Raw genomic sequence first — 27,733 nt, forward strand, 5'->3', positions numbered from 1 at the left:
TATTATATAATGTGAACTGTGGTGTCTGCCCATGTGTTTGAATGTTCGCACATTAGGCTGACTCCCGTTTACGGCGGCCGCTTCCCACACTGCGTTTAAAAAGCTCCGCGCGCAGGCAAAGCAGAACATTTTCTGAAAGCAGAATGCTTTTTCTGGTCTTCATCAATGATCTCTCTGACTCTCTTGAAAATCCTCTCTATCTCTTTGCTGATGACTCCACTCTCTGCCGCTCCATTCCTCATCCCTCAGATCGGCAGTCTGCAGCCTCCTCACTCTCTGCAGACCTGGACAAAATCACAGACTGGGCAAACAAGTGGAACATGTCTTTCAATCCTGCAAATCTCACACTCTTACGATGTCTCTCCGAAAAGACCGACTTGACAACCCTCCCATCCACTTTCTAAATAATCCTCTCCAAGAAGTTCTGTCACTCAAGGTTTTGGGTCTCACTATCTGCCATGATCTTTCCTGGGAAAACCACATTTCAAATCTGGCCTCCAAAGCCAGTCGCCGACTGGGCATCCTCCGTCGTGCGAAGTCCTTCCTTGGCACACCTGAGCTCCTCACCACATACAAGGCTTTTATCCGCAGCTCAATGGAATACTGTTCCTCCCTCTGGGCCGGTGCTCCTGCCTCACACCTAGCTCGTCTTCACGCTGTTGAAACCAAAGCGTTCAGAATCATTGGAATCTCCCGCGATGAAGCTAACTCCGAGGGCTTTTCACTCACTCACCGCAGGCAGGTTGGTGGTCTTTCCGTCTTCTACCGACTCCTCTCCGGCCTTGCCCCCCCCCCCCCCCCCCAGCTCTCTCTGGGCTCTGTCCCCCAAATATTCCTGCAGGTCGCACAAGATCTGCCTGCAACCCTCTTATGGTTAAACTGCCAAAATCAAGACTCTCTGCACACCTTCACTCCTTCATTCCTCTTTTCTCCTGCCTCTGGAACAAACTCCCTCACTCTCTTCAATCCCACTCCTCCCTCCAGGTCTTTAAAACAGCTGTTCACCACCATCTCTTATCTTCCCCCATCCAAAACCTTGATCCTTTCTACCCCCGCTAACTTCACCCCAAATCCACTTTTTTGAAATACCAACTTATTTCCTGGAAGTCCTTGGTGTCCTTGTGTTTTATACTTCTCCCACCCCCCCCCCCCCCCTTCCCACGCCTCCTCCCCCCAAGCCCTCTCCCTCCCACACATCTCCCGATGTCCCTGCTCTCAAATGTTGTGTTTGTGTGCTTCCCCTTCTCTCCCCATCTTGTCTACCGCTCCCTCTTTTTTATATTTTGTTTGTCTGTTTGATTTGTTTGTGTGATAAATGTTAGCTCTTTCACGAGCCTCGATTCTGTATACAAAAAAAAATAAAAAAAATTCAACACAAAGAGCATGATGCCAAACAACATGCATTATAAATATATAATACAACATGGAATCGGTTTGTTTAACAGTGTGTTAGGATATGACCTGAGGATTATCACAAGGTTTAGCAAACCATGTCAGCATTGTTAATAACAATCGCCTATACTGAAAGTCTTTGAACAAAGGTTGCAGTGCAAGGTGATCTTTCAATTAAAGAGAAACCTCCATTTAGCTTTGCGACCTAAAAATAAGTTTCAATAATAAACTTCAAAAGAGGTCCAAAATAAACTTAAATTTAATATGCGGTGGACTCGATGATGCAATTCATGAGAGTTAAAGCTCTTTAAAAAGTTAAAGCTTTAAATCTCTTAAAGAGGAGATGATGTTAGTCTGTATCCATCCTGTCCACTTAGTAACCCTAAATTAGCCATACATTAGCCAATCTGTGAAAAAATTTAAAAGAAGCTAGTTTCAACTGATTTGGGTAGGTATGGGTATGGACAACTTCCAAAAAAAAGTAAGGAGGGATAGGGGTTGGGGAAACATTTTTATTAGAGGTCAAAGGTCATTGACCTCTGCCTAAATCATATAAAATTGTATTTCAGCAACAAAATATGGTATATAGATGATCTTGGTGTCAAAATGCACAGGATTACGAAAGAAGATGACATAAGATAATTATTGACCCTTGGGACCAAATCCTGACCTCTGAAAATGAGGTCAAAGGTCAAAAAAGCTGTTTTATCACTAAAATGTCATATTTATAACAGGAAAATTACCATATTATATAAAAATGAGCAAAAAAAAAACCGAAGAGGTTAATTTCAACTTACGTGGTGGATATGGGGGTTATTATTTATTCCAAGAGCAGAGGGGGAGGGGGAAATTACCTTTCTTGGGATCAAATGTCATTGACCCTAGACTAAAACACTATATATTGCATGAATGAAGTCTTTGTTTTGTCTTTGTTTCAGGAGTGATTACTGAGAAAACCTAGCTAGCCTACATGTACCTTGATTCTACCCCAGTGCAGTGAGATGTCCCAAAAGTTCCCTGAGGCCTTTGGAACAATACTGTAAAATAACAAAATTACCAGGATGGATATATGTGAAATATGTAGTGAGGACTTTTCAGAAGCAGGAAAGCTACAGAGGTTGTACAGAAAGGGATATGAGAATCTAATAGAGCAGTGTAGACTTATCAACAACTCTTCATTATTGGAGCGATTGGAACAAAAATGGAGTAGCAACACTCCTATGACAGTCCATCGTAGATGCCGAACCCTTTTCATGCAAAAGGAGCCAGATGTTGAGGAGCAAGAGCATGCGCCAAGACCAAAGCGACAAAAGGTGTCTCAAGCAGTAAATGATGACAAAGTTGATGATAAGATAAAGTAATTCTTTACTTGATTCATGTAAATTTCATTAAGATTCCAAGCCCATACCTGTTTTATGTTATTTTGTTTGAATTTTGAATGTTTGAAGTTAGTATGGTGATTTACATGGGATGGCAACTAACTTTGTCCATGTTTTCATGTAATGTTTTCAGGCCAGGGTTCTACTCGATTTCCGTACAGTGAAAGATGTTTCATATGCAATGAGGACATCCATTTTGATGAAAGACATCCTGATAGACAGCAGACCATACATCGAGCATTAACTATGACGCTAGGGAAGAAGGCGGATGGCTGGGAAGAAGGTTTCTCCGGACATGAGGGTCACACCGGAATTGACTATATCATGTGACAGAGAGGTTTTCCTGGCAAATGAGAAGAACAAAGGAGCCTTAATCATGATGATATCTGCAGAGATGGCAAGCCACAATATCACTGTACGCCAAGCAAAAGATGATGGTGACACGCTGATTGTTAGGTCTGCAATGGACTTGGTCGCAAGTGTTAAATCCCCAGTTGTTGTTGTCACCCAGGACACTGATATTTTGATATTGCTCTGCTATCATAGGCCTATCCACTGTACTAATTTCTATTTACAAGCACATTTTGGTGGTCTTTACGACATCTCTAGCATACACATCGGAGACAAAGAAGAGTTCCTCTTCAAGTATGGCTGGTCTGGAAACGACACTGTTTCATGCATTCATGGACATACCAAATGTGCTCTCTACAAATGCAGATTTCCTGCCAGTGTCATTACTGCATTCACAAGTCCCACTTCAACCGACTCCATAATTCGAACAGCTGGATTAAAAGCCATGCAGATCACATATGGCTGTGGGGATACTCCCCTAGAAAAGTCTCGCTACATGAAGTTCAAGAAGCAAGCAGCCAAGGGCAAAATCGATCCTGACCGCCTACCACCAACGGAAGATACAACAGCTCAACATTCCCTTCGTGTCCATCTTCAAGTTGTGGTATGGAAGCATCTTGACACCTCTATTCTTGATCCCAAAGGAAGAGGATGGGAGTTAGATTCCAACAGAAAACTCAGACCAAAAATGCTATCTGTTGGTATCGCGCCAGACAACCTTCTGAAAGTAATTTGTTGCAACTGCAAGGAAGGGGAGAGGCAATGTCAAACAATGAGATGCAGCTGCATGAAAGCTCGCATGTCGTGTGTATCTGCATGTGGAGTGTGCTGTGGGCATTGCGACAATGGAACAGATAGCATAGATGCAGAAGAAGAAATTGGTAGCGATGAAGAGGAAACAGACTGAGTATTATTAATTTGTTGTTGCCGATAGATACTGTAAGTTCTAAGTTGTGAGTAGTATTCTGCAAATTGTTGATATTATAAATTCACATATACTTTACATACACAAACTATTTGACACTAATGAACTTTACCCCCCCCCCCCACCCCCCCCCCCCCCCCTGCTTATTTTGACCATTAACCTCGTATTTTGGTGGTGAAGAATCCATTTCATATTTAGTTTGTATCTTGGTATAATTCTGTTACTGTTACCAATATGATATTTGATATGATATTTTGGTGATAAGATGTCTATTTTTGACCTTTGACCTCATTTTCGGAGGTCAGTAATTGGTTCCATGGGTCAGTCATTATTCTATGTCATCTTCTTTCGTAATCCTGTGCATTTTGACACCAAGATCATCTATATACCATATTTTGTTGCTGAAATACAATTTTATATGATTTAGGCAGAGGTCAATGACCTTTGACCTCTAATAAAAAGGTTTCCCCAACCCCTATCCCTCCTTACTTTTTTTTGGTAGTTGTCCATACCCATACCTACCCAAATCAGTTGAAATTAGCTTCTTTTAAATTTTTTCACAGATGAACCTTAAGTTAGGGATACTAACTCCATTCCTTCCCAGATCCATTGTTGGACAAGTCTCCCTCTATTTTGTCCTTCATCTCTGCTGTTGGTGCCCCCCGTCTCTCTCCCTACTGTTCCTTTTGTCCTGTTGCATCCTGAACCATTCAGTGTTCTCGCTCTTTCACGAGCCTTGACACTGTATGCAATAAATAGCACTGCAAAGTGGGCGTAACCCCTCAGCCCATGCATGGTGGAAACCAATTTCAAGATGGCTGCCGTGGCGGCCATATTGAAAATCGCAGCGTGCCCATTTTCGAAAGGAACCTTCCTCTACTCAACCCCAACACACACTGAAAAAATGGATTTAATCGGACAAGCCGTTCTGCTCGAAATTGACGGAAACCAATTTCAAGATGGCTACCGTGGCGGCCATATTGAAAATCGCACAGCGCCCATTTTCGAAAGGAACCTTCCTCGACGCAAGCCCAAAACACACTGCAAAAATGAATTTAATCGGACAAGCCATTCTGCTCGAAATTGACGGAAACCAATTTCAAAATGGCTACCGCGGCAGCCATATTGAAAATCGCAGCGCGCGCATTTTCGAAAGGCACCTTCCTCTACTCAACCCCAACACACACTGCAAACATGGATTTAATCGGACAAGCCGTTCTGCTCGAAATTGATGGAAACCAATTTCAAGATGGCTACCGTGGCGGCCATATTGAAAATCGCAGCGCGCCCATTTTCGAAAGGAACCTTCCTCTACCCAACCCCAACACACACTGCAAAAATGAATTTAATCGGACAAGCCATTCTGCTCGAAATTGACGGAAACCAATTTCAAGATGGCTGCCATGGCGGCCATATTGAAAATCGCAGCGCGCCCATTTTCGAAAGGAATCTTCCTCTACTCAACCCGAACACACACTGCAAAAATGGATTTAATCCGAGAAGCCGTTCTGCTCGAAATTGACGGAAACCAAAAGTTGACGGACGCCCGGATGGCTGCTGTGGCGGCCAAATTGAAAATCGCAGCGCGCCCATTTTCGAAAGGAACCTTCCTCTACTCAACCCCAACACACGCTGCAAAAATGGATTTAATCGGACAAGCCGTTCTCCTTGAAATTGACGGAAACGAAAAGTTGATGGACGCCCGTGACGACGCCTGTGACAACAATACCCCTTAGCCCATTTTGGGCTGAGGGGTGAAAACCTGGCATGAGTTGGCAACCATTGCCCAGGCTTGATGGGCTGGATGGTCTCTTTCTGTGTTGAAGTTCCATGGAAGGGAAGTCATCTATTTATATATTGCGGACCATGGTGTCTAATCATGTGTTCATCTGTCTCACGTTTATGGCAGCCACTTCCCGCACCATGTTTCAAAACAACATTCGCTTTCAAAATTACAGCAGAACAGGCATGAACTAGAACAGCACTTGTTAGACCGCACATCTCAGCCAGGCTGAACAATTTACATTTTGTATCCCACTGATATTACCGACAGTGCCTTCAGAAAGTATTCACAACCCTTCACGTTTTTCACATTGTTCTGTTACAACCTGAATTTAAAATGGAATAAATAGAGATTTTTTTTGTCACTGATCTACACATAATGACCCCATAATGTCAAAGTGGAATTTTTTTTTTTTTTGAATTCTTTGCAAAATAATAAAAAAATGAAAAGCTGAAATGTCTTGAGTCAATAAGTATTCAACCCCTTTGCTATGACATTCCAAATTGAGCTCGAGTGCATCCAATTTCCTTTGCTCATCCTTGAGATTTCTCTACTACTTGATTGGAGATTAGGGTGCAGGCTTGGGATCCTAGGATCCTGAGTTTGAATCCCGGTCGATCGTTGAATTAACGCCAGGGGAGGTTAACTCAGCCTGTCATCCTTACGAGATCGGCAAAATGAGTACCAGCTTACTGGGAAGAATGAGCCATTCGGGTATCCTGCGTCAGAGTGGCGACCCATCCAGGATTGTGCCCAATAGCCAAGGAAACTGCTTTGGCAGCCCTATGCATTTGACGGTGCAAAAGGAGTGGTCATCTTCTTCTTCTTTATGCCATGAATGTTTTCGTGTAACGGGTCTTCATACTTGGTTCCACAAAGTTTTCACGGATGTACAATCATTATGATGCTGTCAAGGAGTAGTCAGTATCGTAATCTGAATTGTGCCAGGTGCCTGTCTGGAGGACTCCGCTAAAGTGGTGTCTTCTGGTGATTTTTGAGTCTAGTTGATGCCAATGGCCAGAACCTTGACTGCACCATGACAATGTAGGGCTCTGGAAATACCAATGTGTTCACAATACCAATGTTTGCCCTGGAAAAATGTGTTCACAATGTAGGGCTCTCTTTTAGCACATGACCCAAGTAACAGTCGCCTGTTCTCATTGATGTTGCAAACGCAGTGATTTTAACTGATGTGCGTCATCCAGGAATCCTGGTCTGATCAAACGCATGCATTAAAGTCACCAAAGACAAAACAGCTTCTCACAGTGTGCCATGATCTTCTTATTCTGCAGTAACATACAAAGTTGTTGCTTAGACAAAACATCCTTCAGATAATAGACTTACTGAGATAATGCATTCAGATATTGTCACAAGTGTCTCTATCTTCTGCGTCGGTCTGTTGCTGACTGCAAAGCCTGCGCCATGCTCGCAGTGGTCTTCGGCACTCTTGCCTTGCCTGTGGAATATGAATTTGGCCTCGTGTATATGTAGCCCCTGTGTCTGCCTGTCTTGTCTACTGTCGGACAGCAATGTCGATGTTCAGCTTAGTAGCTCGTGGTCACTCGGTGCCATCCTGTGGGCATTCTCCGTCGACTCTAGGTACTCGTTTATACCAGAACACGTAGTCCTAATTTTCTAGCTTCCAAGGCAATAAAAGTTTGACTTTCTTTTTGTTGGGTACCCACTTGCAGTCTGCTTGTCAAGAATGAATCTCCCAGCTGCATACACCCAACGAGGCAGGCAAATGGTGGCAGGTCAGTACCTTTACTGACTGGTGGCTTCCCAACTTCTGCACCTCTGTGCACTCCCCATCACGTTGGGTGGAAGATAAAGATGATATGTTTGGCAAAGACGAACAGAATGCAATAATTGATTAAGAAATTCTCGCTGGACACTGAACACTTTAAAATTCCAATGGAAACCTTACAGGCTTGGCCCAAAATGGAAACTTTGCATGCTTCGTTATTCATCTGTGTGAACTCCGTTGCCCGGTCACAAAAACCTGTCGGGCGTTTTTGTTTTCCCACAGAGGTGAAAGGCACATTTTTGGTACACACCACTCCTGGGAGTTAGGGCGTCCTCGTTGGGCCATCGTTGATCATAACATGCCAAGCAGGGTCACAGATTGCTCGTGCTCGGCACTACAGGCAAAACTCCGACATTACTATTGATTACTGACGCCCGACAGGTTTCGTTTCTTCGTTTTTTATCTCACTTTGCTGTTCATAGCAATACATTCAACGTTGTCCTCTTATCTTGCATAATGTAATGTTATGAGTTGTACGGCATGTTTATGAATGCTGCACTTTACAAGGTACGTAAAGAAACGCTATTGTGCTTCCTTTTTTTTCCAGATGCACATAGCCCCACGGAGCCTGGAAAATAAAAAAATCTTTCTGGATTTAATGGTGTGCACCAGCAATGCAGATTAGATTAGTTGATGACCGATTTGAACGCTTTTAATCCTATCTAGATATTGGAATATCAACGGTCTAGCCGGCGTGCTGTACTTGTACAGGAGAATATAAACGGTGTACTGTACTTGTACGGGAGACCAGGTATTGGTTGGGGGCTGGAAAGCCAGGTGTTGTTGGCTGAGGGATGGCAGGATACCCAGTTGGTAGCATCATCTCCTCGGAACTGACGCTATCATATATTTCCACCTCCCCTGTGGAGTCTATGATAACAAAAAGTGCCGCCATCATGGGCGCTGCATATTCTGACCACGCTATGCTTTGGATGGGGGACTAAAGCTGGCTCTTCACGTTTGCATTTGGTCAATGGATTTTAAATATCCCACGGTATCTCTCAGAGAAGGCCTTTGTATGCAGGTGCCCTTGCTAAATTCCCTGCCGGAAGATGAAATGGCATGTGGAAACTGGTTATAAAAGAGATATGGATGTCCTGTGAAAGTTAATGGTAAAGGAATGTGATGCACCAAAATGATCGTCATGATCTCCTCTGAGTTGATTAGGCCAATTGACTGCAAAGAATCCACAAGAATTCCCATGTTTCCAAATGCACGCCACGTTAAGGTATAGAGCAGTTTAATGCGTCTTTCCACAGCATGGCATTCAAATTACTGTAATTACAAGAGATAGGTGAAATTAATGAGCTGTGCGTTTGACACAGACATGATGGGCCAAATGACATCCTATCACTGAACGGTTTGATCCTGTATTCACTGTGACTGTTTTCACTGTTTCACATTCACTGTGAAAGAACACGCACTCCAATTGGGCAGACCTGTGTGCAAAAGGACGATTGTAACAACACACAAAAATAACACAACACACAAAAGGACGATTGTAACGAAAACAAAAAATGCATTGCAGGCATTTTGTGACCATCGTGGTTCTTAAAACGTCGAAGAGATGTGACTTGCAGATGCATTGCACAAGGTCTATTACCCACTTGTCACTCACAAGCAGCAGTCGATCCTGGAGGAAACATTTCTCAAATTTTAAAATAGAAAAATGGAAATCAGCGGACAAAGTGACGAGCGTGATTAGTTCCGAACATTATGTTTTATTTTGACGCAAACCTTCCATGGCTTATTTTTATAATGTTGTGCGTGTGCATAGCTCCCTTGTGATGTCCGTGGATTCCGTGAAGAAATTGACTCCAGTACGCCATAGGATCTCGATTCCCACTGCTATTCATGGCCATATCGACCATAGTTATCTGGTAATCCGAACTGATGCGTCTTGTGACAAATTGATAGACCACAGAAGTCTTCAGGTTGAGATGTGTTTGATTGGTTATATTGCAGTTTGTGGAATGTTTTAAATAATTTTATTTTTTATTATTACTTTTTTAACAGAGAATTTGGTTGAATCTATGTCACGGTTATTACCTCCGCCAACGAAGGTGGATGGATGTTATGTTTTCACCCCTCCTTATCTGTCTGTGTCTGTTTGTATCTGTTTCTATCTGTCTATTTGTTTGTGAGCCGGATATCTCAAAAAGTTACGGATGGATTCGTCCGAAACTTGGAGGATAGGTTGAGTGTGCAATAAGGAGGAATTGATTCGATTTTGGTAAAGTTCCAGATACTATAATTTTTTTCAAAGGGATTCTTCACCATTTAGAGATAGGGCCAAAAACGATATATCGCGCGATATCTCAAAAAGTTGTGTACTTATGTGGATGACACTTGGTGGACAGCTATGTGTGTGACAAGAAAGAATTGATACAATGTTGGTGAAGATCCAGATTCTTGTTGTTTTTGTACACCGCACCTTTCCTATGCCATCTCCAGGCGCTGCATAACGTCATTGCCAGGCACCGAATGGGGCTCGGCAGTAACGCACGCTGAAAGGGAGTACTCAGTTTTCACTCTGGTTGTTTGTTTGTTTTCTTTTTTTTTTTTCTTTTTTTTTTTTTTGTTGTATACTGAATCGAGGCTCGTGAAAGAGCTAACATTTACTTCACAAACAAATCGACCAGACAAACAAAATACACAAAAAGAGGGAGCGGAAGACAAGATGGGGAGAAAAGGGGAAGCACACAAACACAACATCCGAGAGCAGGGAGATTTTTTTTTTTTTTTTTTTTGTATACAAGATCGAGGCTCGTGAAAGAGCAAACATTAATCACACAAAAAGACAAACCGACACACAAAACACAAAAAACAAGGGGAGCAGCAGACAAGATGGGGAGAGAGGGGGGAGGACACAAAAGAGAGGGGGAAGAAGGGGAAGGACACAAACACAACATTTGAGAGCAGGGACATCGGGAGGACTTGGGGGGGAGGTGGGAGAGGATTAAAACATATGAACACTGCAAGGACTCTGGGGTGAATTACTGGGGGTAGAAAAGATCAAGGTTTTCGATGGGGGAAGATAAGAGATGGTGGTGAACAGCTGTTTTAAAGACGTGGAGGGAGGAGTGGGATTGAAGGGAGTGGGGGAGTTTGTTCCAGAGGCGGGAGAAAAGGGGAATGAAAGAGTGAAGGTGAGCAGAGAGCCTAGACTTTGGCAGTTTAACCATAAGAGGGTTGCAGGCAGATCTTGTGCGACCTGAAGGAATATTGGGGGGACAGAGCACAGAGAGAGCTGGGGGAGCAAGGCCGGAGTGGAGTCGGTAGAAGACAGAAAGACCACCAACCTGCCTGCGGTGAGTGAGTGAAAGGCCCTCGGCGTTGACTACATCGCAGGAGATTCCAATGATTCTGAAAGCTTTGGCCTCAATAGCGTGAAGCCGAGCAAGGTGTGAGGCAGGAGCACCAGCCCAGAGGGGGGAACAGTATTCCATTGAGCTGCGGATGAAAGCCTTGTATGTGGTGAGGAGCTCAGGTGTGCCAAGGAAGGACTTCGCACGACGGAGGATGCCCAGTCGGCGACTGGCTTTGGAGGCCAGCTTGGAAATGTGGTTTTCCCAAGAAAGATCATGGCAGATAGTGAGACCCAAAAGCTTGAGCGACAGAACTTCTTGGAGAGGATTGTTGAGAAAGTAGATGGGAGGGTTGTCCAGTCGGTCCTTTCGGAGAGACATTGTAAGAGTGTGAGATTTGTCAGGATTGAAAGACATGTTCCACTTGTTTGACCAGTCTGTGATTTTGTCCAGGTCTGCAGAGAGTGAGGAGGCTGCAGACTGCCGATCTGAGGGATGAGGAATGGAGCGACAGAGAGTAGAGTCGTCAGCAAAGAGATAGAGAGGATTTTCAAGAGAGTCAGAGAGATCATTGATGAAGACCAGAAAAAGCACAGGGCCCAGAACACTACCTTGGGGAACTCCAGCCTGAACAGGAAGAGGAGATGAGAGAAACCCATTCAGGGCCACACGTTGACTACGACCAGAGAGGAAGTCCGCCAGCCATGCGTGGAGATTTCCATGGATACCAAAGGAGGAGAGTTTGGAGAGCAGAGCAGGGTGCCAGACCGTATCGAAGGCACGTGAAATGTCAAGGGAGACAGCTCTAATTTCCTGTTTGGCGTTGAGGACCTCCATCCATTGTTGAGAAAGCAGAAGCAGCATGTCCAGAGTAGAGTGACCAGGTCTGAAACCAAATTGATGATCAGAGATCAAGCCATTGGAGAAGAGGAAAGATTTAATATCTGAAGCAATGATGGATTCCATGACTTTGCTGATAATTGGGAGAAGGCTGATTGGTCTGTAGTTGCTGGGATCTGTTTTTGCACCTTTTTTGTGCAGAGCGGTGATGTTGGCAGATTTCCAAGCAGATGGAAGATGACCTTGAGCAAAAGAGAGGGTGAAGAGAACAAAGAGAGGGAGTGAAAGAGCGGAAGAACATGATTTTAGGACCCGTGGGCTGATGCCGTCAGGACCAGTTGCAGAATCAGAGTCGAGGGTTGACAGAAACTTTTCCACCTTGTCAGGAGGAAAGGACACAGAGTCCAGGAGCAGCGGGGTACGACTGGGTACGGTGGGTACAGAGAGGGATGGGTTTGGGACACAAGATTTAGAGGCAAACACAGAGTTGAGGCATTCAGCTTTTTCACGTGCGGAGTCAGCCGTGTGGCCATTTAAGGTGAGGGAGGGGATGGAGGGGGAACAAACACCAGAAACAGATTTTACCAGACGCCACCAGGATTTGGAAGAGGGAGACAGATAAGAGAGTTCGGTCCTGAGGACGGAGAGATATTGTTTCCTGGCTCTCCTGAGGGTGGACACACACTTGTTTCGGGCTTTGTGAAAGGAAATGAGATTTCCTTCCGTTGGATTTGCTTTCCAGGAGACGAAAACAAGTTGTTTCTGGGCAATAGCCTCACCACAAGATTCCGTGTACCATGGACGGGAGGAAGGGTATGACAACTGAAGACGAGAAGGGATAAAACTGTGCATGAGAGAGAGCAATTTACTTTGGAAGAATTCCCAGGATGAGTTGATGTCAGAGGCAGTAGAGATGGGAGACCAGTCCAGATGATTGGTGGCTGCTTGAAGACCATGCCAGTTGGCCTGAGTGAAATGCCAGACTCGTCGACGCTGAGGAGGCTCTCTGAAAATGGTCAGAGAGATGTCCACTTTAACAAGCACATGATCAGAAGAGCCGATTGGAGCAGAAGAAGAGCAAGTTGTTAAGTTTGTCCGGGCGATATCTCAGCCGTCCTTTGAGCTAGGAAGCTGACATTTCGGCACAATAGTGAGCAAGTCCTTTGACAAAAACGATATTTTTTGTTTTTTGATTAATCAATTCATTGAGGAGTTATTTAATTATTAGCGATTAATTAAGTACTCATTTTATTAATTAAACTTCCTTTCTCTTCTAGCCATGATCTCAGGCACCTTTTGAGTTAGGAAGCTGATATTTGGACATGCCAATGACCAGGTGATTTGGCTGCAAAGGGTATTTTTGATTTATTAATTAATCAATTAATCGATTAATTATTTAATTATTTGATTAATGACTAAAAAAATATTTTTGGGGGGAGTTACAGATTCTGATGAAATGGTGGTGGTTTAAGTGTTTTATGACCGAATTGATTAATTATTAGATTTTTTAATGATTATTATTTATTTATTTTCATTAGCCTGGTGTTGCGTGGTGTTGCTTAGCGGTTAGGGTGCTGGCTTGGGATCCTGGGGTCGAATCCCGGTCGATCGCAGAAGACGCCAGGGGGGTTGACTCAGCCTGTCATCCTTCCGAGGTCGGCAAATTGAGTACCAGCTTGCTGGGATGAATGATCACGGTGTGTACCCCGATTTAGAATAGGTACACCGTATCCCTGCGCATTGGAAGAGCGTGACCAAGGGTTGGCGTCAGGAAGGGCATCCGGCCATAAAACAAACATTGCCTCAAACAGGGAACCACGATCGTCATGGGGCCCGCAAGGCTAACCCCCGCTCTTGCGGGGAAAATGGCCTTAAAACGATCATTCATTCATCCATTTATTATCATTATATTAATCATTTATTTCTTTTCTTTCTCATTTGGCTAATATCTCAGGCATCTTTTGAGCGAGGAAGCTAATATTTGGACATGACAGTGACCAAGTGAGGTGGCCGTCAAGGATATTTTTGATTTTTTGATTAATCATTTAATCGATGAATTATTTATTGATTAATCAATTAATTATTTAATTTTTTATTACTGATTTATTTAATTACATTTCTAAAAGATACATCTTCGGATGAAGCACGAGTGGTTTAGTTATGCTATTGGCCAATTGATTGAGAAAATATTTTGTGATAATCTTTTATTGATTTTAATTATACAATTAATCAATCAATTATTGTGCACCTCTCCCTCCCAATGCAGTCTCTATGAGCTGCACTGCGGTATTGCCGGGCGCCTGAGGCGCCCCGGCAATGCCGCGCTGTAGGATATTTAATTACAGACTTGGCATTTAATATGGAATATTTTTTTTGTGGGGGTGAACTTACTTTTCAAGATGTCTTAGAACCAAAAGTTAATTGGAATTATGTTGAAATTATTCTAGATTTTGTTAATGTGACCTTTAAAAGAAACAAAAACCACATTTGACATTTCGAAACAAATAAATTGATCCTTGAAAGTGATGTAAACTGATATCGAACTCGATTCATGGACAGTACTGTGTTAAACTTCTGTACGTTTTCCAGAAGTATCTCTTTATTTTGCACATTAGCCAAATGTTTTTTTAACAAAAACAAAAGTTAAATTACGACTGGGATTACAGACAGTAAAATTACAGTTCAGTACTTCGTGTAACCCCCACGAGCATTCAGGAGAGCACGTACACGTTGAGGCATGCTGTTCACGAGATTTGCCAAGGTTTGGACAGGAATCGCTTGCCATGCAGTGACAATAGCCTGCTGCAATTTATGCACAGAGGTCGGCTGCTGGTCCAAGTGGTCGATTTGATGCGTTAATTCTGCCCACAAGTTCTCTATCGGATTCATATCCGGGGACATGGCAGGCCACTCCATATGCTCTACACGATGGTCAGCAAGAAAGTGTTGGCTCATGCGAGCACGATGAGGCCGTGCATTGTCATCTTGGAAGACAAAGTTTCCTCGAAAGGCTGCACGAGCAAATGGAAGCAATATTTCTTCCAGAATGGCCCTGTACTTGAACTGGTTCAGGTTTCCATTCAGAACAACCAGGTCAGTTTTGCCCCCTGCATGAAAAGCAGCCCAAACGGTCACCCCACCACCTCCAGCTTGGACTCTTGGCACTATACAATCTTTGTTGTAGGCTTCATGCACTTGTCTGCGCACTCAGACGCGGCCATCTTGACGATATACCAGAAATCTAGACTCGTCACTGAAGATCACGTGATTCCAGTGTCCTGGCTGCCATTGACGGTGCTCTCTGGCCCACTGCAATCGGCGCTGGCGGTGTTGTCTGGTCAGGCGTGGCTTTCACAGGGGACGCCTGGCACGATAGCCTGCTTGAACCAGTCGTTGGTTGACTAGCCTTCTGGATACGGGCACATTTGTCAGTTGCTGCCACTCAGCCCGAAGCTGATTAGCTGACTTGGTACGTCCATTGCGGACTAACCGGTGCATCTGGCAATCATCCCTCCTTGTGGCTCTGCAGGGACGTCCTGGCCTCGGTATTGGAGTAGGGACGCCCCACTGAGCATTTTGTTTCATGATCTCTGACACCTGACCTTGAGTGATGCCATACTGCCGAGCAATAGCACGCTGTTTCATGCCGTAATTTCGTAAAGCCACCACTCCATTAAAAAACAGCATTGTCGAGTTGACGGACCATCTCCAGAGGAAGCGGCAATAACTTTTGTAGATGTGCAGCAGTTGTTTTCCACTAATACAGAATGCAACAACCCTTGTATACCCGACTGTGAAGCCAATCATCAAATGCACCTGTCCGTACATTTTGCCACGCCACCTGTGATATAATCCTGTTGTTGACGTCTTGCTGCGACAGACAATCAGTGACATGGTTCTTTTAACAAATAAATCACCAAAGTGTAAAAGAAACTCACTAGATTGATATACTGAGTTAAGAAAGTAAACCCAAGTCAAGAAAAAAAAATATTCCATATTAAATGCCAAGTCTGTATTTGACATGGGGGCGGTGTACTTTGAATGTACAGTCACTTGAAAAAGTAAGTACACCGCATACAAAGTTTTGACTTTTTCAACATATTTCAACATACAGCAATTTGATCTTGATTTCAACAATATTGATAGATAAAGGTGATATAATATAACAAATATCATGAAACATTTACATTTTGTAGTCCATTGTATAATTTAAATAAACATAAATTTCGCATGTTGAAAAAGTAAGTACACCCCTACATTTATCACTACTTCAAATATCTAAAATTAGAATCAGGTGCACCAGCTCAGGTGCAAATGATTAGAACATCGTTAGAGAGGATCTTGGAGGAACCTGCCTTATTTAAACCTCAGACCATTAAACCTCAGTCCATCAGACCATTAAACCATTTAAATCCCAGTTTGGTTTGCTCTTTGTTGTTGAAGTGTGCGGCGTCACCCTGCCAAGATCAAAAGAGCTCTCTGGGGCCTTCAGAAATAAGGTTATAGATGCCTACGAGTCTGGGAAGGGATTTAAAAAGATCTCCAAACAATTTGAAATCAATCATTCGACTGTCCGGAACTTCATCTACAAGTGGAGAAGATTCCAAACAACTGCCAACTTGTTCAGGCCAGGCCGCCCCAGCAAGTTCAGCCGAGAGCAGACCGCAAGATGCTGAAAGAAGTCTCTAAGAACCCCAGAATGTCATCACGGGACCTACCGGTAGCTCTTGCCACTGTTGATGTCAAAGTGCACGAGTCTACCATTAGAAAGAGGGTGCACAAATTTGATCTACATGAGAGGTGTGCCAGGAGGAAACCTTTGCTGTCCAGAAAGAACATCAAGGCAAGACTAAAGTTTGCCAATGAACACCTTGGCAAAGACCAGCACTTCTGGAACAATGTGCTCTGGACAGATGAGTCAAAGGTAGAGCTATTTGGCCACAGTACCAGAAGACATGTTTGGCGAAAACCAAAGACAGCATTTGACCACAAGAACCTGACACCAACTGTAAAGCATGGTGGTGGAAATATTATAGTTTGGGGCAGCTATGCTGCATCAGGGCCTGGGCAACTCACCATCATAGAATCCATGATGAATTCTTCATTGTACCAGAGGGTGCTTGAGGATAATGTGAGGCCATCTGTCGGAAAGTTGAAGCTCAACCGAAGGTGGACCTTGCAACATGACAATGACCCTAAACATACCAGTAAATCCACCAAGGAATGGCTGAAAAGAAAGAAATGGAGGGTTCTGGAATGGCCAAGTCAAAGCCAGGATCTAAATCCCATCGAGATGTTGTGGGGGGATTTGAAACGAGCTGTGCATGCAAGAAACCCCTCAAACATCGCACAGCTGAAAGAATTCTGCATGGAGGAGTGAGCAAAAATTTCTCCCAGTCGATGTCAGATACAGGTAGACAGTTATAAGAAATGCCTACTTGAAGTTGTTTCTGCCAAAGGGGGCAATACCACCGATTAGAGCCAAGGGTGTACTTACTTTTTCCACATGCGAAATTTGCATTCATGTTTATTTAAATTATACAATGGACTACAAAATGTAAATGTTTCATGATATTTGTTATATTATATCACCTTTACCTATCAATATTGTTGAAATGAAGATCAAATAGCTGTATGTTGAAATATGTTGAAAAAGTCAAAACTTTACATGGGGCGTACTTACTTTTTCACGTGACTGTATCTGTACTTGTTTTATTTATTTTTAGTGATTCTTTTCCATTGAGAGATGGGGCCAAAAATGATATATGTAGAGCACAATATCTCAAACAGTTAAGGACAGATTTGAACAAAACTTGGTGTATGAGTTGGGAGGGTGACAAGAACAAGCCGATTATATTTCGGTGAAGATCCGGATCCAGATCCCGCCGATCAGTGGAATACAAAACGGAAACTGTTCAGCCTGGCGGATGTATGTGCTCTATCGAGTGCCATTCTTGTTGTCCCCCGTCGCACCGCAGAGCGAAAGGAGGACTATGGTTTTCCCCTCCGTCCGTGTGGGCGTGCGTACGTGTGTGCATGCGTAAGCAAAGGACCGAATTCTAATTTGGTGTGTGGGTGCAACCCACGTCAAAATCCAAGATGGCCGCCGCCATGTATGTCTGACGCCATGTATGTCTGAACCTTTTGAGCGGAATATCTTGAAAAATAAGCGAACTACCAACTTCTAATCTGGTGTGTGGGTGTATCTCGGCACAAGGAAGAACGCTATTGAAAATTGGGTCGCCATGTCAAAATCCAAAATGGCCGCCACCATATATATGTCTGAACCTTGAGTGAAATATCTTGAAAAATAAACGAACTACTAACTTCTAATCTGGTGTGTGGGTGTATCTACGCATAAGGAAGAACGCTATTGAAAATTGGGTCGCCACGTCAAAATCCAAGATGGCCGCCGCCATGTATGTCTGAACCTTGAGCGGAATATCTTGAAAAATAAGTGAAGTACCAACTTCTAATCTGGTGTGTGGGTGTATCTAGGCATAAGGAAGAACGCTATTGAAAATTGGGTCGCCACGTCAAAATCCAAGATGGCCGCCACCATATATATGTCTGAACTTTGTGAGCGAAATATCTTGAAAAATAAACGAACTACTAACTTCTAATCTGGTGTGTGGGTGTATCTATGCATAAGGGAGAACGCTATTGAAAATTGGGTCGCCACGTCAAAATCCAAGATGGCCGCTTTGCATCTTCCAGTTTGTCAACTCGCATCACTTCACTGATGGGGACCGAGGCATAACGCTTGTTTTTTTTTGTTTTTTTTCTGAAGCATTCAAGACTGTGCTTATACACTGTAGGTTTGTGCATTTCACATTTACGCCTGAAGATGAGTGGGGAAGAAGGAAGATGGTTGGGAGAGGGGAGACAGGGAAGAGAGAGGGGATTGGGGGAGGATGAAGGGAGTGGGGAAGAGAGGGGTCGGTGTATGGGAGGAAGTGGGGAGACAGGGTTGTGGGGTGGGGAGAGAGTGGGAGGGGCATGTGGGGGGAAGAGAGATGGGGGGCGGGGGGGATCCAATGCTAGCTTTTCCTGCCACTTGGGACGGTTACTCTTCCTAGTGTCTAATAAATAAAGAAGATATAAACACACCTCACACTAGGGTGAGACTTCAGACTTTGGCATGCTCACAAGAATGCACCATTGAATAAACTGTTCCAACCCGTCATATTTGACCGGCCTTTTACTAGTTACAAAATAAATAACAAAAACAATGATAGCATTGTCGCAATTACTATAATATATTAATTTGTACTAATAATATTAGCATCAATAATAATTGTAGTATAATTTGGCAATAATAATGAATGTGTAATCCCCCTCTCTCTCCTGCCCTGGCCCAAGCACATCTGGGCTTGGTAAAAGGTAAGCTAATGCTCAAGCACAACAGCAGACAGGTATGCTACAAGGCCGTGAATGAAAATTTAGTCCAATGAAACAACGGGCCCACTGGTAGGATTGAAGTGGTGGTGGTGGTAGTAGTAGTCGTAGTATTTGTGTCTTGTATTAAAAATGCTCAATTTTTTCCCGTTATTTCACTCTTCATGATATAAGAATCACTTTCTTAAAGTAGCATTATGATTCTTGGCGCTTTCAAAGGAAAAAGCGAATTTGTAAAAAAAAATGTCATTTATCTTGCATATCAGCGTTTTTGTTTTTTTTTTGGTTTTTTTGTACACAAGATCGATGCTCGTGTAAGAGCTAACATTAATGACAAAAAAAACAAACGGACACATAAGACGAAATAAAGGGAGTGGGAGACAAGATGGGGAGAGAGGGGGAAGCACACAAGTACAACATTTGAGAGCAGGGACATCGGGAGATCTGTGGGAGGTAGAGGGCTTGGGGGGAGGAGGCGTGGGAAGGGGGGCGGCGGGTGGGAGTGATAAAAACACAGACACTACTGGGACTTCCAGGAAAGAAGTCGGTATTTCAGAAACAGTTATGTTTATGTTCGGTTATGTGTTTAACATAGGTTATACAAATAAAATTAACTACAAATTTAGGGCTGTGGTTATGTGCAAAACTTTTTTGTGCACCCAACAATTGCTTCTTCTTTTTTTATGTGTGAAATGCAGAGAAACCTTAAAATAATTTGCGAGCAGATCATTTTGCCATTGCAAAATGATCTGTTTCGTTGGCACGCAATCCCATGCGTCTGGCTGGATCTAATTTCTGATGAATGTAACGTGTCATTGACAGACCATGCTCCGTGATGCAATTACGAGGAAAACGATATCCACTGCTCAGCTGAAAAACGCCGTCCTGGAACTCTTTCCTTCCCACAGCGAGTCCGTGAGTTCACTGCGCGTCTGACTCGACGCGTTTGTCCAGTCGGTCAGCGTTTTGGACCTGATGTCACGTTTTCACTTTTCATTGATAAAGTTTGTAAAAATGTATTTGCCATTATGTTTTTGGTAATTTCCCATAATTATTGGCTGAACTTGATCACCATAGTATTCCAAGTGAAAATGCTTTATTTACAGTTCATTTTTACAACTTGAAATTGACAAACTTCAATTAAATAGCTTATTTAACATTTACAATGGAGTTCTTGTGACTTAAGACATTCTGGTCGTGTAATCCATACAGAGGTGAAGCAACTTGAGGCATTAATCCAGTTTGTAGTACTAAATGGTGATGTATTTGAAAGTTGCTTTCAAGTTAGAATTGGAGTCTTGGGAATGTTGTAGTCTTGGAAAAACTATAAAATATTTGACTTTGATTCCATGAAGCAAAGTGGGAAACGCTTCTATTAAAGTCACATGATGGTGGTTTGTAGCGATTCACGTGATGTGTTGTTGGCAGGTCCATCACCTTCTCTCGGAATTGCGCAAGGCCTGTCCAGCTGAGGCCGAGCTTTTGCTGCTCGAGTCCCACGGACTTGCACATGAGGACTCTCAGTGACCTTCGGTTAAGTTGGTGATCGAAACACACCTGAATCTAGAGGTCTTTGAATCTGAAGTTCCCCCCTTTGAGCAAGGCGTGACGCCGCTCACGATATTTTGAAAGGTTGACGACTTGTTTCGGAGCGTGAACTCTCAAGCGTTCTGGCAAGTTGGGGTGACATGGGCTGAAGGAGTGTCAAAAGGTAACAAGCCAGCTCGACGTTGGATACTCGAGCCGTTATTAGGGCCAGAGCCTAACAGCAAGACCAGGTAAAGTGAGGGACAGAAGTATTGCCGAGAGCAGGTCAATGGCGTCGTTGTCAAAAACCGGCTTGCCTGTGATTTGGAGTACATCAGGACCAGGTCGCTCCACAACCATCCCAAGCTTCGTGTGGAAACCTTTGGAGATGGAGGAAAGAAAGCAGACTAAACTCCTTGTCTCTCTCAATTTAAAAATAAAAACATCGTGTTGTGCTATTGGCATTGTAGAAAAACGAGCAACCATACTTTGGTTTTCAATTTGAGGCAACAACGATTATTTTCCTAAGTCCAGCATCATTGTTTTGTTTTTTTTACCAATAAAACATCTGTGTTTATGCTTTTTGTTATTCTTTTGTGGTGGATTTTCTTGATGATCCATTCTTACATGAGTATGTATGTGACATCTGTTACATTTGGCCTATTCTTTCAGTCTGTAGTAGGGGAAAAAAAACGACAAACCTGAGAACTGAAATTCTGCTCCAAGGTACGAGTTCAGTAGATAGCCGAGGAGCCCGGCCACCCCGCCGAACAATACCAGTGGCCACTGGGATGCAATTGGCCACATCGGTTGCTCCTCGCTTGCCAGTACTAGTGTAGCCAGGTATGTCAGTCCCATTGACAGCCCACCGGCAAAGCTCGCTGATAGGCCAGCCAGCGTCACTCCGCCATTTGTGCCTGTGGATCAATCCCAATATCTCATCAAATGACATTTACGTTTTTCATGATGTAGAAAATGTCACACATACAGAGTGAGTCATAAGTACCAGGACACGGATTTAGCTGCTTATACAAGATTTTAATTATACTAGGGCATGCCCGTACTATATATATGCCCGTACTATATATCTATCTAAAATTATATCCCCCCCCTCTATTTACATGAAATGGTTTGGTCCATTCGCAACGCCAAAGCGAACGGCGAACGGCTTGCGAGTACAGTGACAATCCCCCCCCTCTATTTACATGAATGGTTTGGTCCATTCGCAACGACCACAGAACCCCCCCCTCTATTTACATGCAATGGTTTGGTCCAAAGCGAACGGCTTCCGGAGTTTGGTAAAGAAATCGCCATCGCGTGCACAAACGCGCAGGAAAGCGAATGAATCGCAAATTCGTTTTTATTAGTTGTAAAACATAGTTTAACGCCAACATAGTTTGCAAACGTGAAATAAATGAATACGCTCTCAAATGTGCCATCCGAGGCAGAGTGTGCCCGCCACGTTCGGCACACGCGATCGTTCGCTGCTCTCTGATTGGTTGAATCGTTTTTTGGACATAGCTCGGTAAGTAATTGTCCGATTAATATGAAACCTTGAAAAGGCACATCCTCGGGTCCCCAGCAATATACCTGGCAAGTTAAAAGTATATCGGACCCGTGGTTGTCGAGAAACAGCGGTCACAGACAGACAAACGTACAAACGTACAAACGTACAGAGATTACTGGAATTATAGATAGATATATATATATATATCCCTGGTGTTGGGCTAGCGGCTAGGGTGCCAGCTTAGGATCCAAGGATCCTGGGTTCGAATCCCGGTCGATCGCTGAATTAACGCCAGGGGGGTTGACTCAGCCTGTCATCCTTCCGAGGTCGGCTAATTGAGTACCAGTTCACTGGTAATTCCCTGTTTATCGTAAAAAAAGGCGACAAACAGGGTTGGCGGCAGGAAGGGCATCTGGCCGTAAAACATTGCTTCAAAAAGGGGACCAAAAAACAACAACAACCACGGTCCCCGAAAAGGCCAACCCCCGCTTTGCGGGGAAAAATGGCCTCTAAACGGTGGTTTTTATTTATATATATATATTTTTTTTTTTGGTACCATAGCACATGGTATTTTGTGTCGGTTTTCACACCGCACGAGGAGAAAAATTATCTTATGACAACAGCAGACGTCGTACGGATGCACTCTGTGTAAGGAGGCATTGTAATTGTTGTATTACTGTAATATGTTATTACTCCTGGAGCTTATGGCTCGCTCTGGTATATGGTATAAACAAATCTTGTATAAGCAGCTAAAACCGTGTCCTGGGACTTATTACTCACCCTGTAGATGGTGTACAGGTGTAAACCTCAAAGTTACCCTTTTACCATCACCATACCCTTTAATTGGACCAGAAAGGAATAAGGAATGATCCATATTTTGTGGTGGCCCTACCAGCAGGTACTGGCTGAAGGGTGGTGATGAGTACTGGTTGGCCACTGCCCAGCACCTTCCCAAATTCCGTGGCCCATGCATCCCCACAGGCAGAGGAGATTGCGGTGAGGAAGGCGAGCACGAGCCAGGATGCAGCGTAGTTGTGGTGGAAATCGATGGGGATTTCACAAGAGCCACTCTCCAATAGCGAGAAGAGAGCCAGCTCACCAGGCAGGGCAAAGCGGCAAAACACTCTTGTGCAGCTCCACGGTTCATCTGTGCAATTTCCGAGATTAAATTCACAAATGTATCGCATCATGATGGTAACTGTAAATGCTGTGACTTCCAAGACTTCTTCAAACAACATTCAGCTCTTCTGCTCTATGCTGGTTAAAATGCTGTTCTGGATATTTTTTTCAGAAAGTATTCACACCCTTTGCCTTTTTTCACATTTTGTTGTTTACTTTTGCCTGAATTAAAAATGGATTAAACTGAGATACTTTTGTCACTGATCTACACATAATACCCCATAATGTCAAAGTGGAATTTCTTTTTTTTAGAAACTGTTACAAAATAAGTAAAATAAAGTAAAAAATGAAATGCAGAAATATCGAATTCACATCAGTATCAAGCCCCTAAGTGAATACTTCGTAGAAGCACCTTTGGTAGTGATTACAGCTTTGAGTCTTCTTGGCCATGTCTTGATGAGCTTTGCACATCTGGATTTGGGGAATTTCTCCCATTCCTCCTTGCTGGTTTGCTCAAGCTCTGTCAAGTTGGATGGGAAGCGTCAGTGCACATCAGTCTTCAAGTCTTTCACAGATTCTCAATGGGATTCAAGTCTTGGCTTTGGCTAGGGCCACTCAATGATTTTCGTGTTCTTGTTCTAAAGCCATTCCTGTGTTGCTTTGGCTGCATGCTTAACCACCGTGGTAAAAGGTAGCGCCACTGACAATCCCGAGTGAATAAAATAATATTCCTCTCCGAGTTAACTAGTTGTTGTGTTGCCCCAGTCAGTTCTGGTTGAACAGACCAGCAGCACGGGGATAGCTGATTGACCTCACACGAGCGACCCAGAGGCCCCCAATATCCAATGTGTTGTGCTCTTGTCTACGTGAACCCAGGACCGTGAAGTCTTTCATGATAGGAGTTAACTAGTGATCCAGTATGTCGGATACAAGTTCCATGCCACATATGGGTACATACAATAATTTGGCAATAAACCATCAATCTCTCTCCTTTGCGGATTCTGGACTCGAGAATCCTTCAGTAGCACCGGCGCTCTATAAACAGTATGGCACATCATCAAGTTCGTACTTCTTATGATGTTTCTTCTGTTGACCGATTGTACTCTACTGATTGCACTTCAAAGAATAATGAATCACAGGTGTGTTCATTAACTGTTAAATAACTTTTGTTACAAATTGCGATGAAGACTGATGCAATTATTGCAGATGCTTTTTTGGGTTCTGCATTTGATAAACTGGGATATTGAATGACAGACGATAATGTCCAGTTTTTATAATTGTGTGATGGTGGAGTCCCAAATAATCTTAACAACAGAGCATGGGGTGCTCAGTGCTCACGACAAATTGGGAACGGCTGAAGCTCAAGTTGATGCTGGACAGGTCGACATTGTGCACAATATGTAATTAATCTGTACAATGGTTTATTAGCCCGTCCAATGCAGAGCAGGAGACGGGGTTTTGTAATCACTTGTGTGTGTCTGTCCAGGCCATAGCTTTTTTACCATTTGAGTTTTGTCATCAAATTTTCAACAAAGCTTTATTATGAGAACTAGCGTGACTCAGCGCTCCGCGTGCCTCACCACACGTCGTTTCAGAGGGGTAGGCATCTTTGACCATTTCGGTGTATTTTGGGTCTTCATGGTGTTTTGAGTCTTCAGCGTCTTTTGGATCTGCTGGGCCTTTAAGGGTATTTTGGGTCTTTGAGGTGTTTTTGGGTCTTCAGAGGCTTTTTGGTCTTCGGGGCCTTTTTGGTCTTCGGGGTATTTTGTGTCTTCGGGCGCTTTGGGTCTTCGGGGCGCTTTGGGTCTCCGGGGCATTTTGAGTCTCCGGGGCGTTTTGAGTCTCCGGGGCGTTTTGGGTCTCCGGGGCTTTTTGGGTCTCCGGGGCTTTTTGGGTCTCCGGGGCGTTTTGGATCTCCGGGGCGTTTTGGGTCTTTGGGGCGTTTTGGGTCATCGGGGTGTTTTGGGTATTCAGGGTCATTTTGAGCCTCAGGGCCTTGAAGGGTATTTTGGGTCTTTGGGGGTCTTCAGGGTATGTTGGGTCTTTGGGGGTCTTGGGGGAATTAAAGGGTCGTCAAAGGTCTGAGGGGTCTCAGCAGTCTTAACACAATTAAGAGGGTTAATTAAGAGGGTGGTAATTTTATTTGAAGAAGAAGACGACGTTTTCGTCGCATATAAACATACATACATAGCGAACCATATACGTTTGCTCTATTATAATAAGATGTGGAGAAGGCAAATTAATAATTTGGTCAAAAGGTTAAAGGTCAGCGCCAAATAAGATCATCAATTTTCATCCAATTAACCTGAATTTCAATTTACCATTTGAGTTTTGTCATCAAATTTTCAGCAAAACTTTATAATGAGAATGTGGACCATCTCCTATCTTCCCCCATCCAAACCTTGATCTTTTCTACCCCCCGTTAATTCACCCCAGATCCACTTTTTTGAAATTCCGACTTCTTTCCTGGAAGTCCTAGAAGTGTCCACATGTTGTTTTTTTTACCTCTCCCATCCCCCACCCCCCCCCCCTCCCTTCCCATGCCTCTTCCCCCCCCCAAGCCTTCTCCCTCCCACAGATCTCCCGATGTCCCTGCTCTCCATCTTGTTCTCCCGCTCCCTTTATCATGTTTTATGTGTCCGTTTGTCTTTTTTGTGATCAATGTTAGCTCTTACACGAGCCTCGACCTTGAATACAAAAAAATATATAAATAAAAAATGGAGAAGGAAAATTAACAATTTGGTTAAAGATCCGCATCACAAATTCGTCAATTTTCATCCGATTGACCTGAAATTTTAAGAATTTGTATATTGGGTCACTGAATTGGTTCACCAATCAAAAGCTAGAAGCTTATTTTTATTTATTTTTCGATCTAGGCTGCATAAAATCATCAATTTTCATTTTGTATTTTTTTTAACTGTTTTCGTTATTTTGGCAATACTGAAGAAGAAGAAGACGTCTGACTGCAAATTGATGATGGCGGGCTTTGCATTTTCAGACGCTTTGTAGTTTTATTTTCAATTGCGTGCGACTTAGGCTGAAAGCAATTGCACCGACCCTCCAATCTTGGGCACGAAGCAGACAAGCCCATCCACATGGGGTGTCAATAAAAGTTGTAATTAGAAACGGGTTTGAGGCCAGAGGGAAGTCGATTGACTGGTGTGGCTTGTGGAACTCCCACAGGCACAAAGACCAAAGGCGATCGACTCCAGGGTCCAAGTTAATTTGTTTGTACTTTGTTGCTGACCTCATTTACCTGACCTAATTTCACCCGATGGTTATTATTTCGCATCATTACAACCTCTAATTATTGAAGTATGATTTGTAGGAAGTTAGGTTGATGAGGCCGAGCGAAGTGAGGTGAAAGTCATTTAATCCTGATAGGTGAAACACCCTGCAAACGATTCCCCACAGAAAACAGACTTTTTGGAACTCCAGCTGCATTTTCCATCCAATAATCATACAACTTTATTGACGAATCCCCCATGGACAGGCGCTCCGCTGTTGAATGTTCTGTGTCAATCGCTCAAGAAATTGACGAGAAAAACAAATTAAAAAGCGAAAAAATGTGAAAAAGTGAAGGTGGAAAAAACAAGACCGGAAGTGTAACAGCGGCGTAGCCAAACTTGTAAAATATTATAAACCACCAACACACATGATTAGCTTTTTAAACAGTCGCTAATGCTGTCTATAACATTAAACAAAGAAATTTGGAGGAATTCAGACATCCGTGAGGTAGGTTTTACTTACAGAACTGAGGGAAGATCTACTGTAATCTAGATTATACCCCACAAGGGTTGGGTATGTACCGTTTTGTTGGAAGAGACGTAACGCCGATGCTTTCGATATTTGATGGTCATTTTAACAATCGGTTTTTTGTGTTTCACACTGAATGAAAAACGTAAAGGTAGAGCATGCCGATTGTGATATATGACAGGTTCGACGATATATTCGGCCTTAACGGCGAATATATCAAAATGGCGTTATGTGGAGAGTCAGTCGCCGTAATGACATCAGACGTAATCACGTCACCCCATCATGTGACCAGATCCTCAGCTCTGATTAGTATACGTTTGAGGGGACATACATACATACATATAAAGCGCGATGCTGCGCGCGCTAATGTTTACGCAAGGAGCACGCGGACAACGCGGTTCATAAAAGAGTCTTTATTCAAAGTACTCAAACTGCAGCACTAAGCTGCTCAGGGCTGCGCGCCCGTGTATATCGTGAGGCCACGCCTCTCTCCCTGGCGTGGCCCATCCCCACTTGGTGTGCGGGGTGATGTCACCACGTCAGTGCTTTCGTGTCCGCCACACGCGCCCCCCCAGAATCCCCGCGCACCTGAAGGGTCAGTTTGCGGGGCAAACGGATGACCCGGCCGAAGCGCCCCCTGG

The 27,733-nt window shown here is 43.6% G+C and overlaps 2 protein-coding genes across 4 annotated transcripts in view; one reads left to right on the forward strand and one right to left on the reverse strand.

Annotated features, from left to right (window-relative positions):
- The window catches only part of SAAL1 (serum amyloid A like 1), a 58,697-nt gene extending 35,112 nt beyond the window's left edge, over positions 1-23,585 (forward strand). For both annotated transcript variants that reach the window (XM_068123267.2, XM_068123268.2), the window contains 2 exons: positions 20,006-20,098; positions 20,612-23,585. In XM_068123267.2, coding sequence (XP_067979368.2) covers positions 20,006-20,098; positions 20,612-20,710 — 192 coding nt within the window. In that variant the 3' untranslated portion in view covers positions 20,711-23,585. The remainder of the gene's footprint in view (positions 1-20,005; positions 20,099-20,611) is intronic.
- Positions 20,263-27,733, reverse strand: part of LOC137431677 (transmembrane protein 19) — a 36,693-nt gene continuing 29,222 nt past the window's right edge. The window contains exons 5-8 of one of the 2 annotated variants that reach the window (XM_068123269.2): positions 23,749-23,856; positions 23,110-23,364; positions 21,412-21,627; positions 20,263-21,090 (exon numbers count right to left, since the gene is read on the reverse strand). In XM_068123269.2, coding sequence (XP_067979370.2) covers positions 20,933-21,090; positions 21,412-21,627; positions 23,110-23,364; positions 23,749-23,856 — 737 coding nt within the window. In that variant the 3' untranslated portion in view covers positions 20,263-20,932. The remainder of the gene's footprint in view (positions 21,091-21,411; positions 21,628-23,109; positions 23,365-23,748; positions 23,857-27,733) is intronic. The other variant, XM_068123271.2, reaches the window with a different exon arrangement.

This window comes from Myxine glutinosa, chromosome 7, assembly GCF_964187855.1.
Source record: "Myxine glutinosa chromosome 7, kmMyxGlut1.1, whole genome shotgun sequence".
NCBI lineage: Eukaryota > Metazoa > Chordata > Myxini > Myxiniformes > Myxinidae > Myxine > Myxine glutinosa.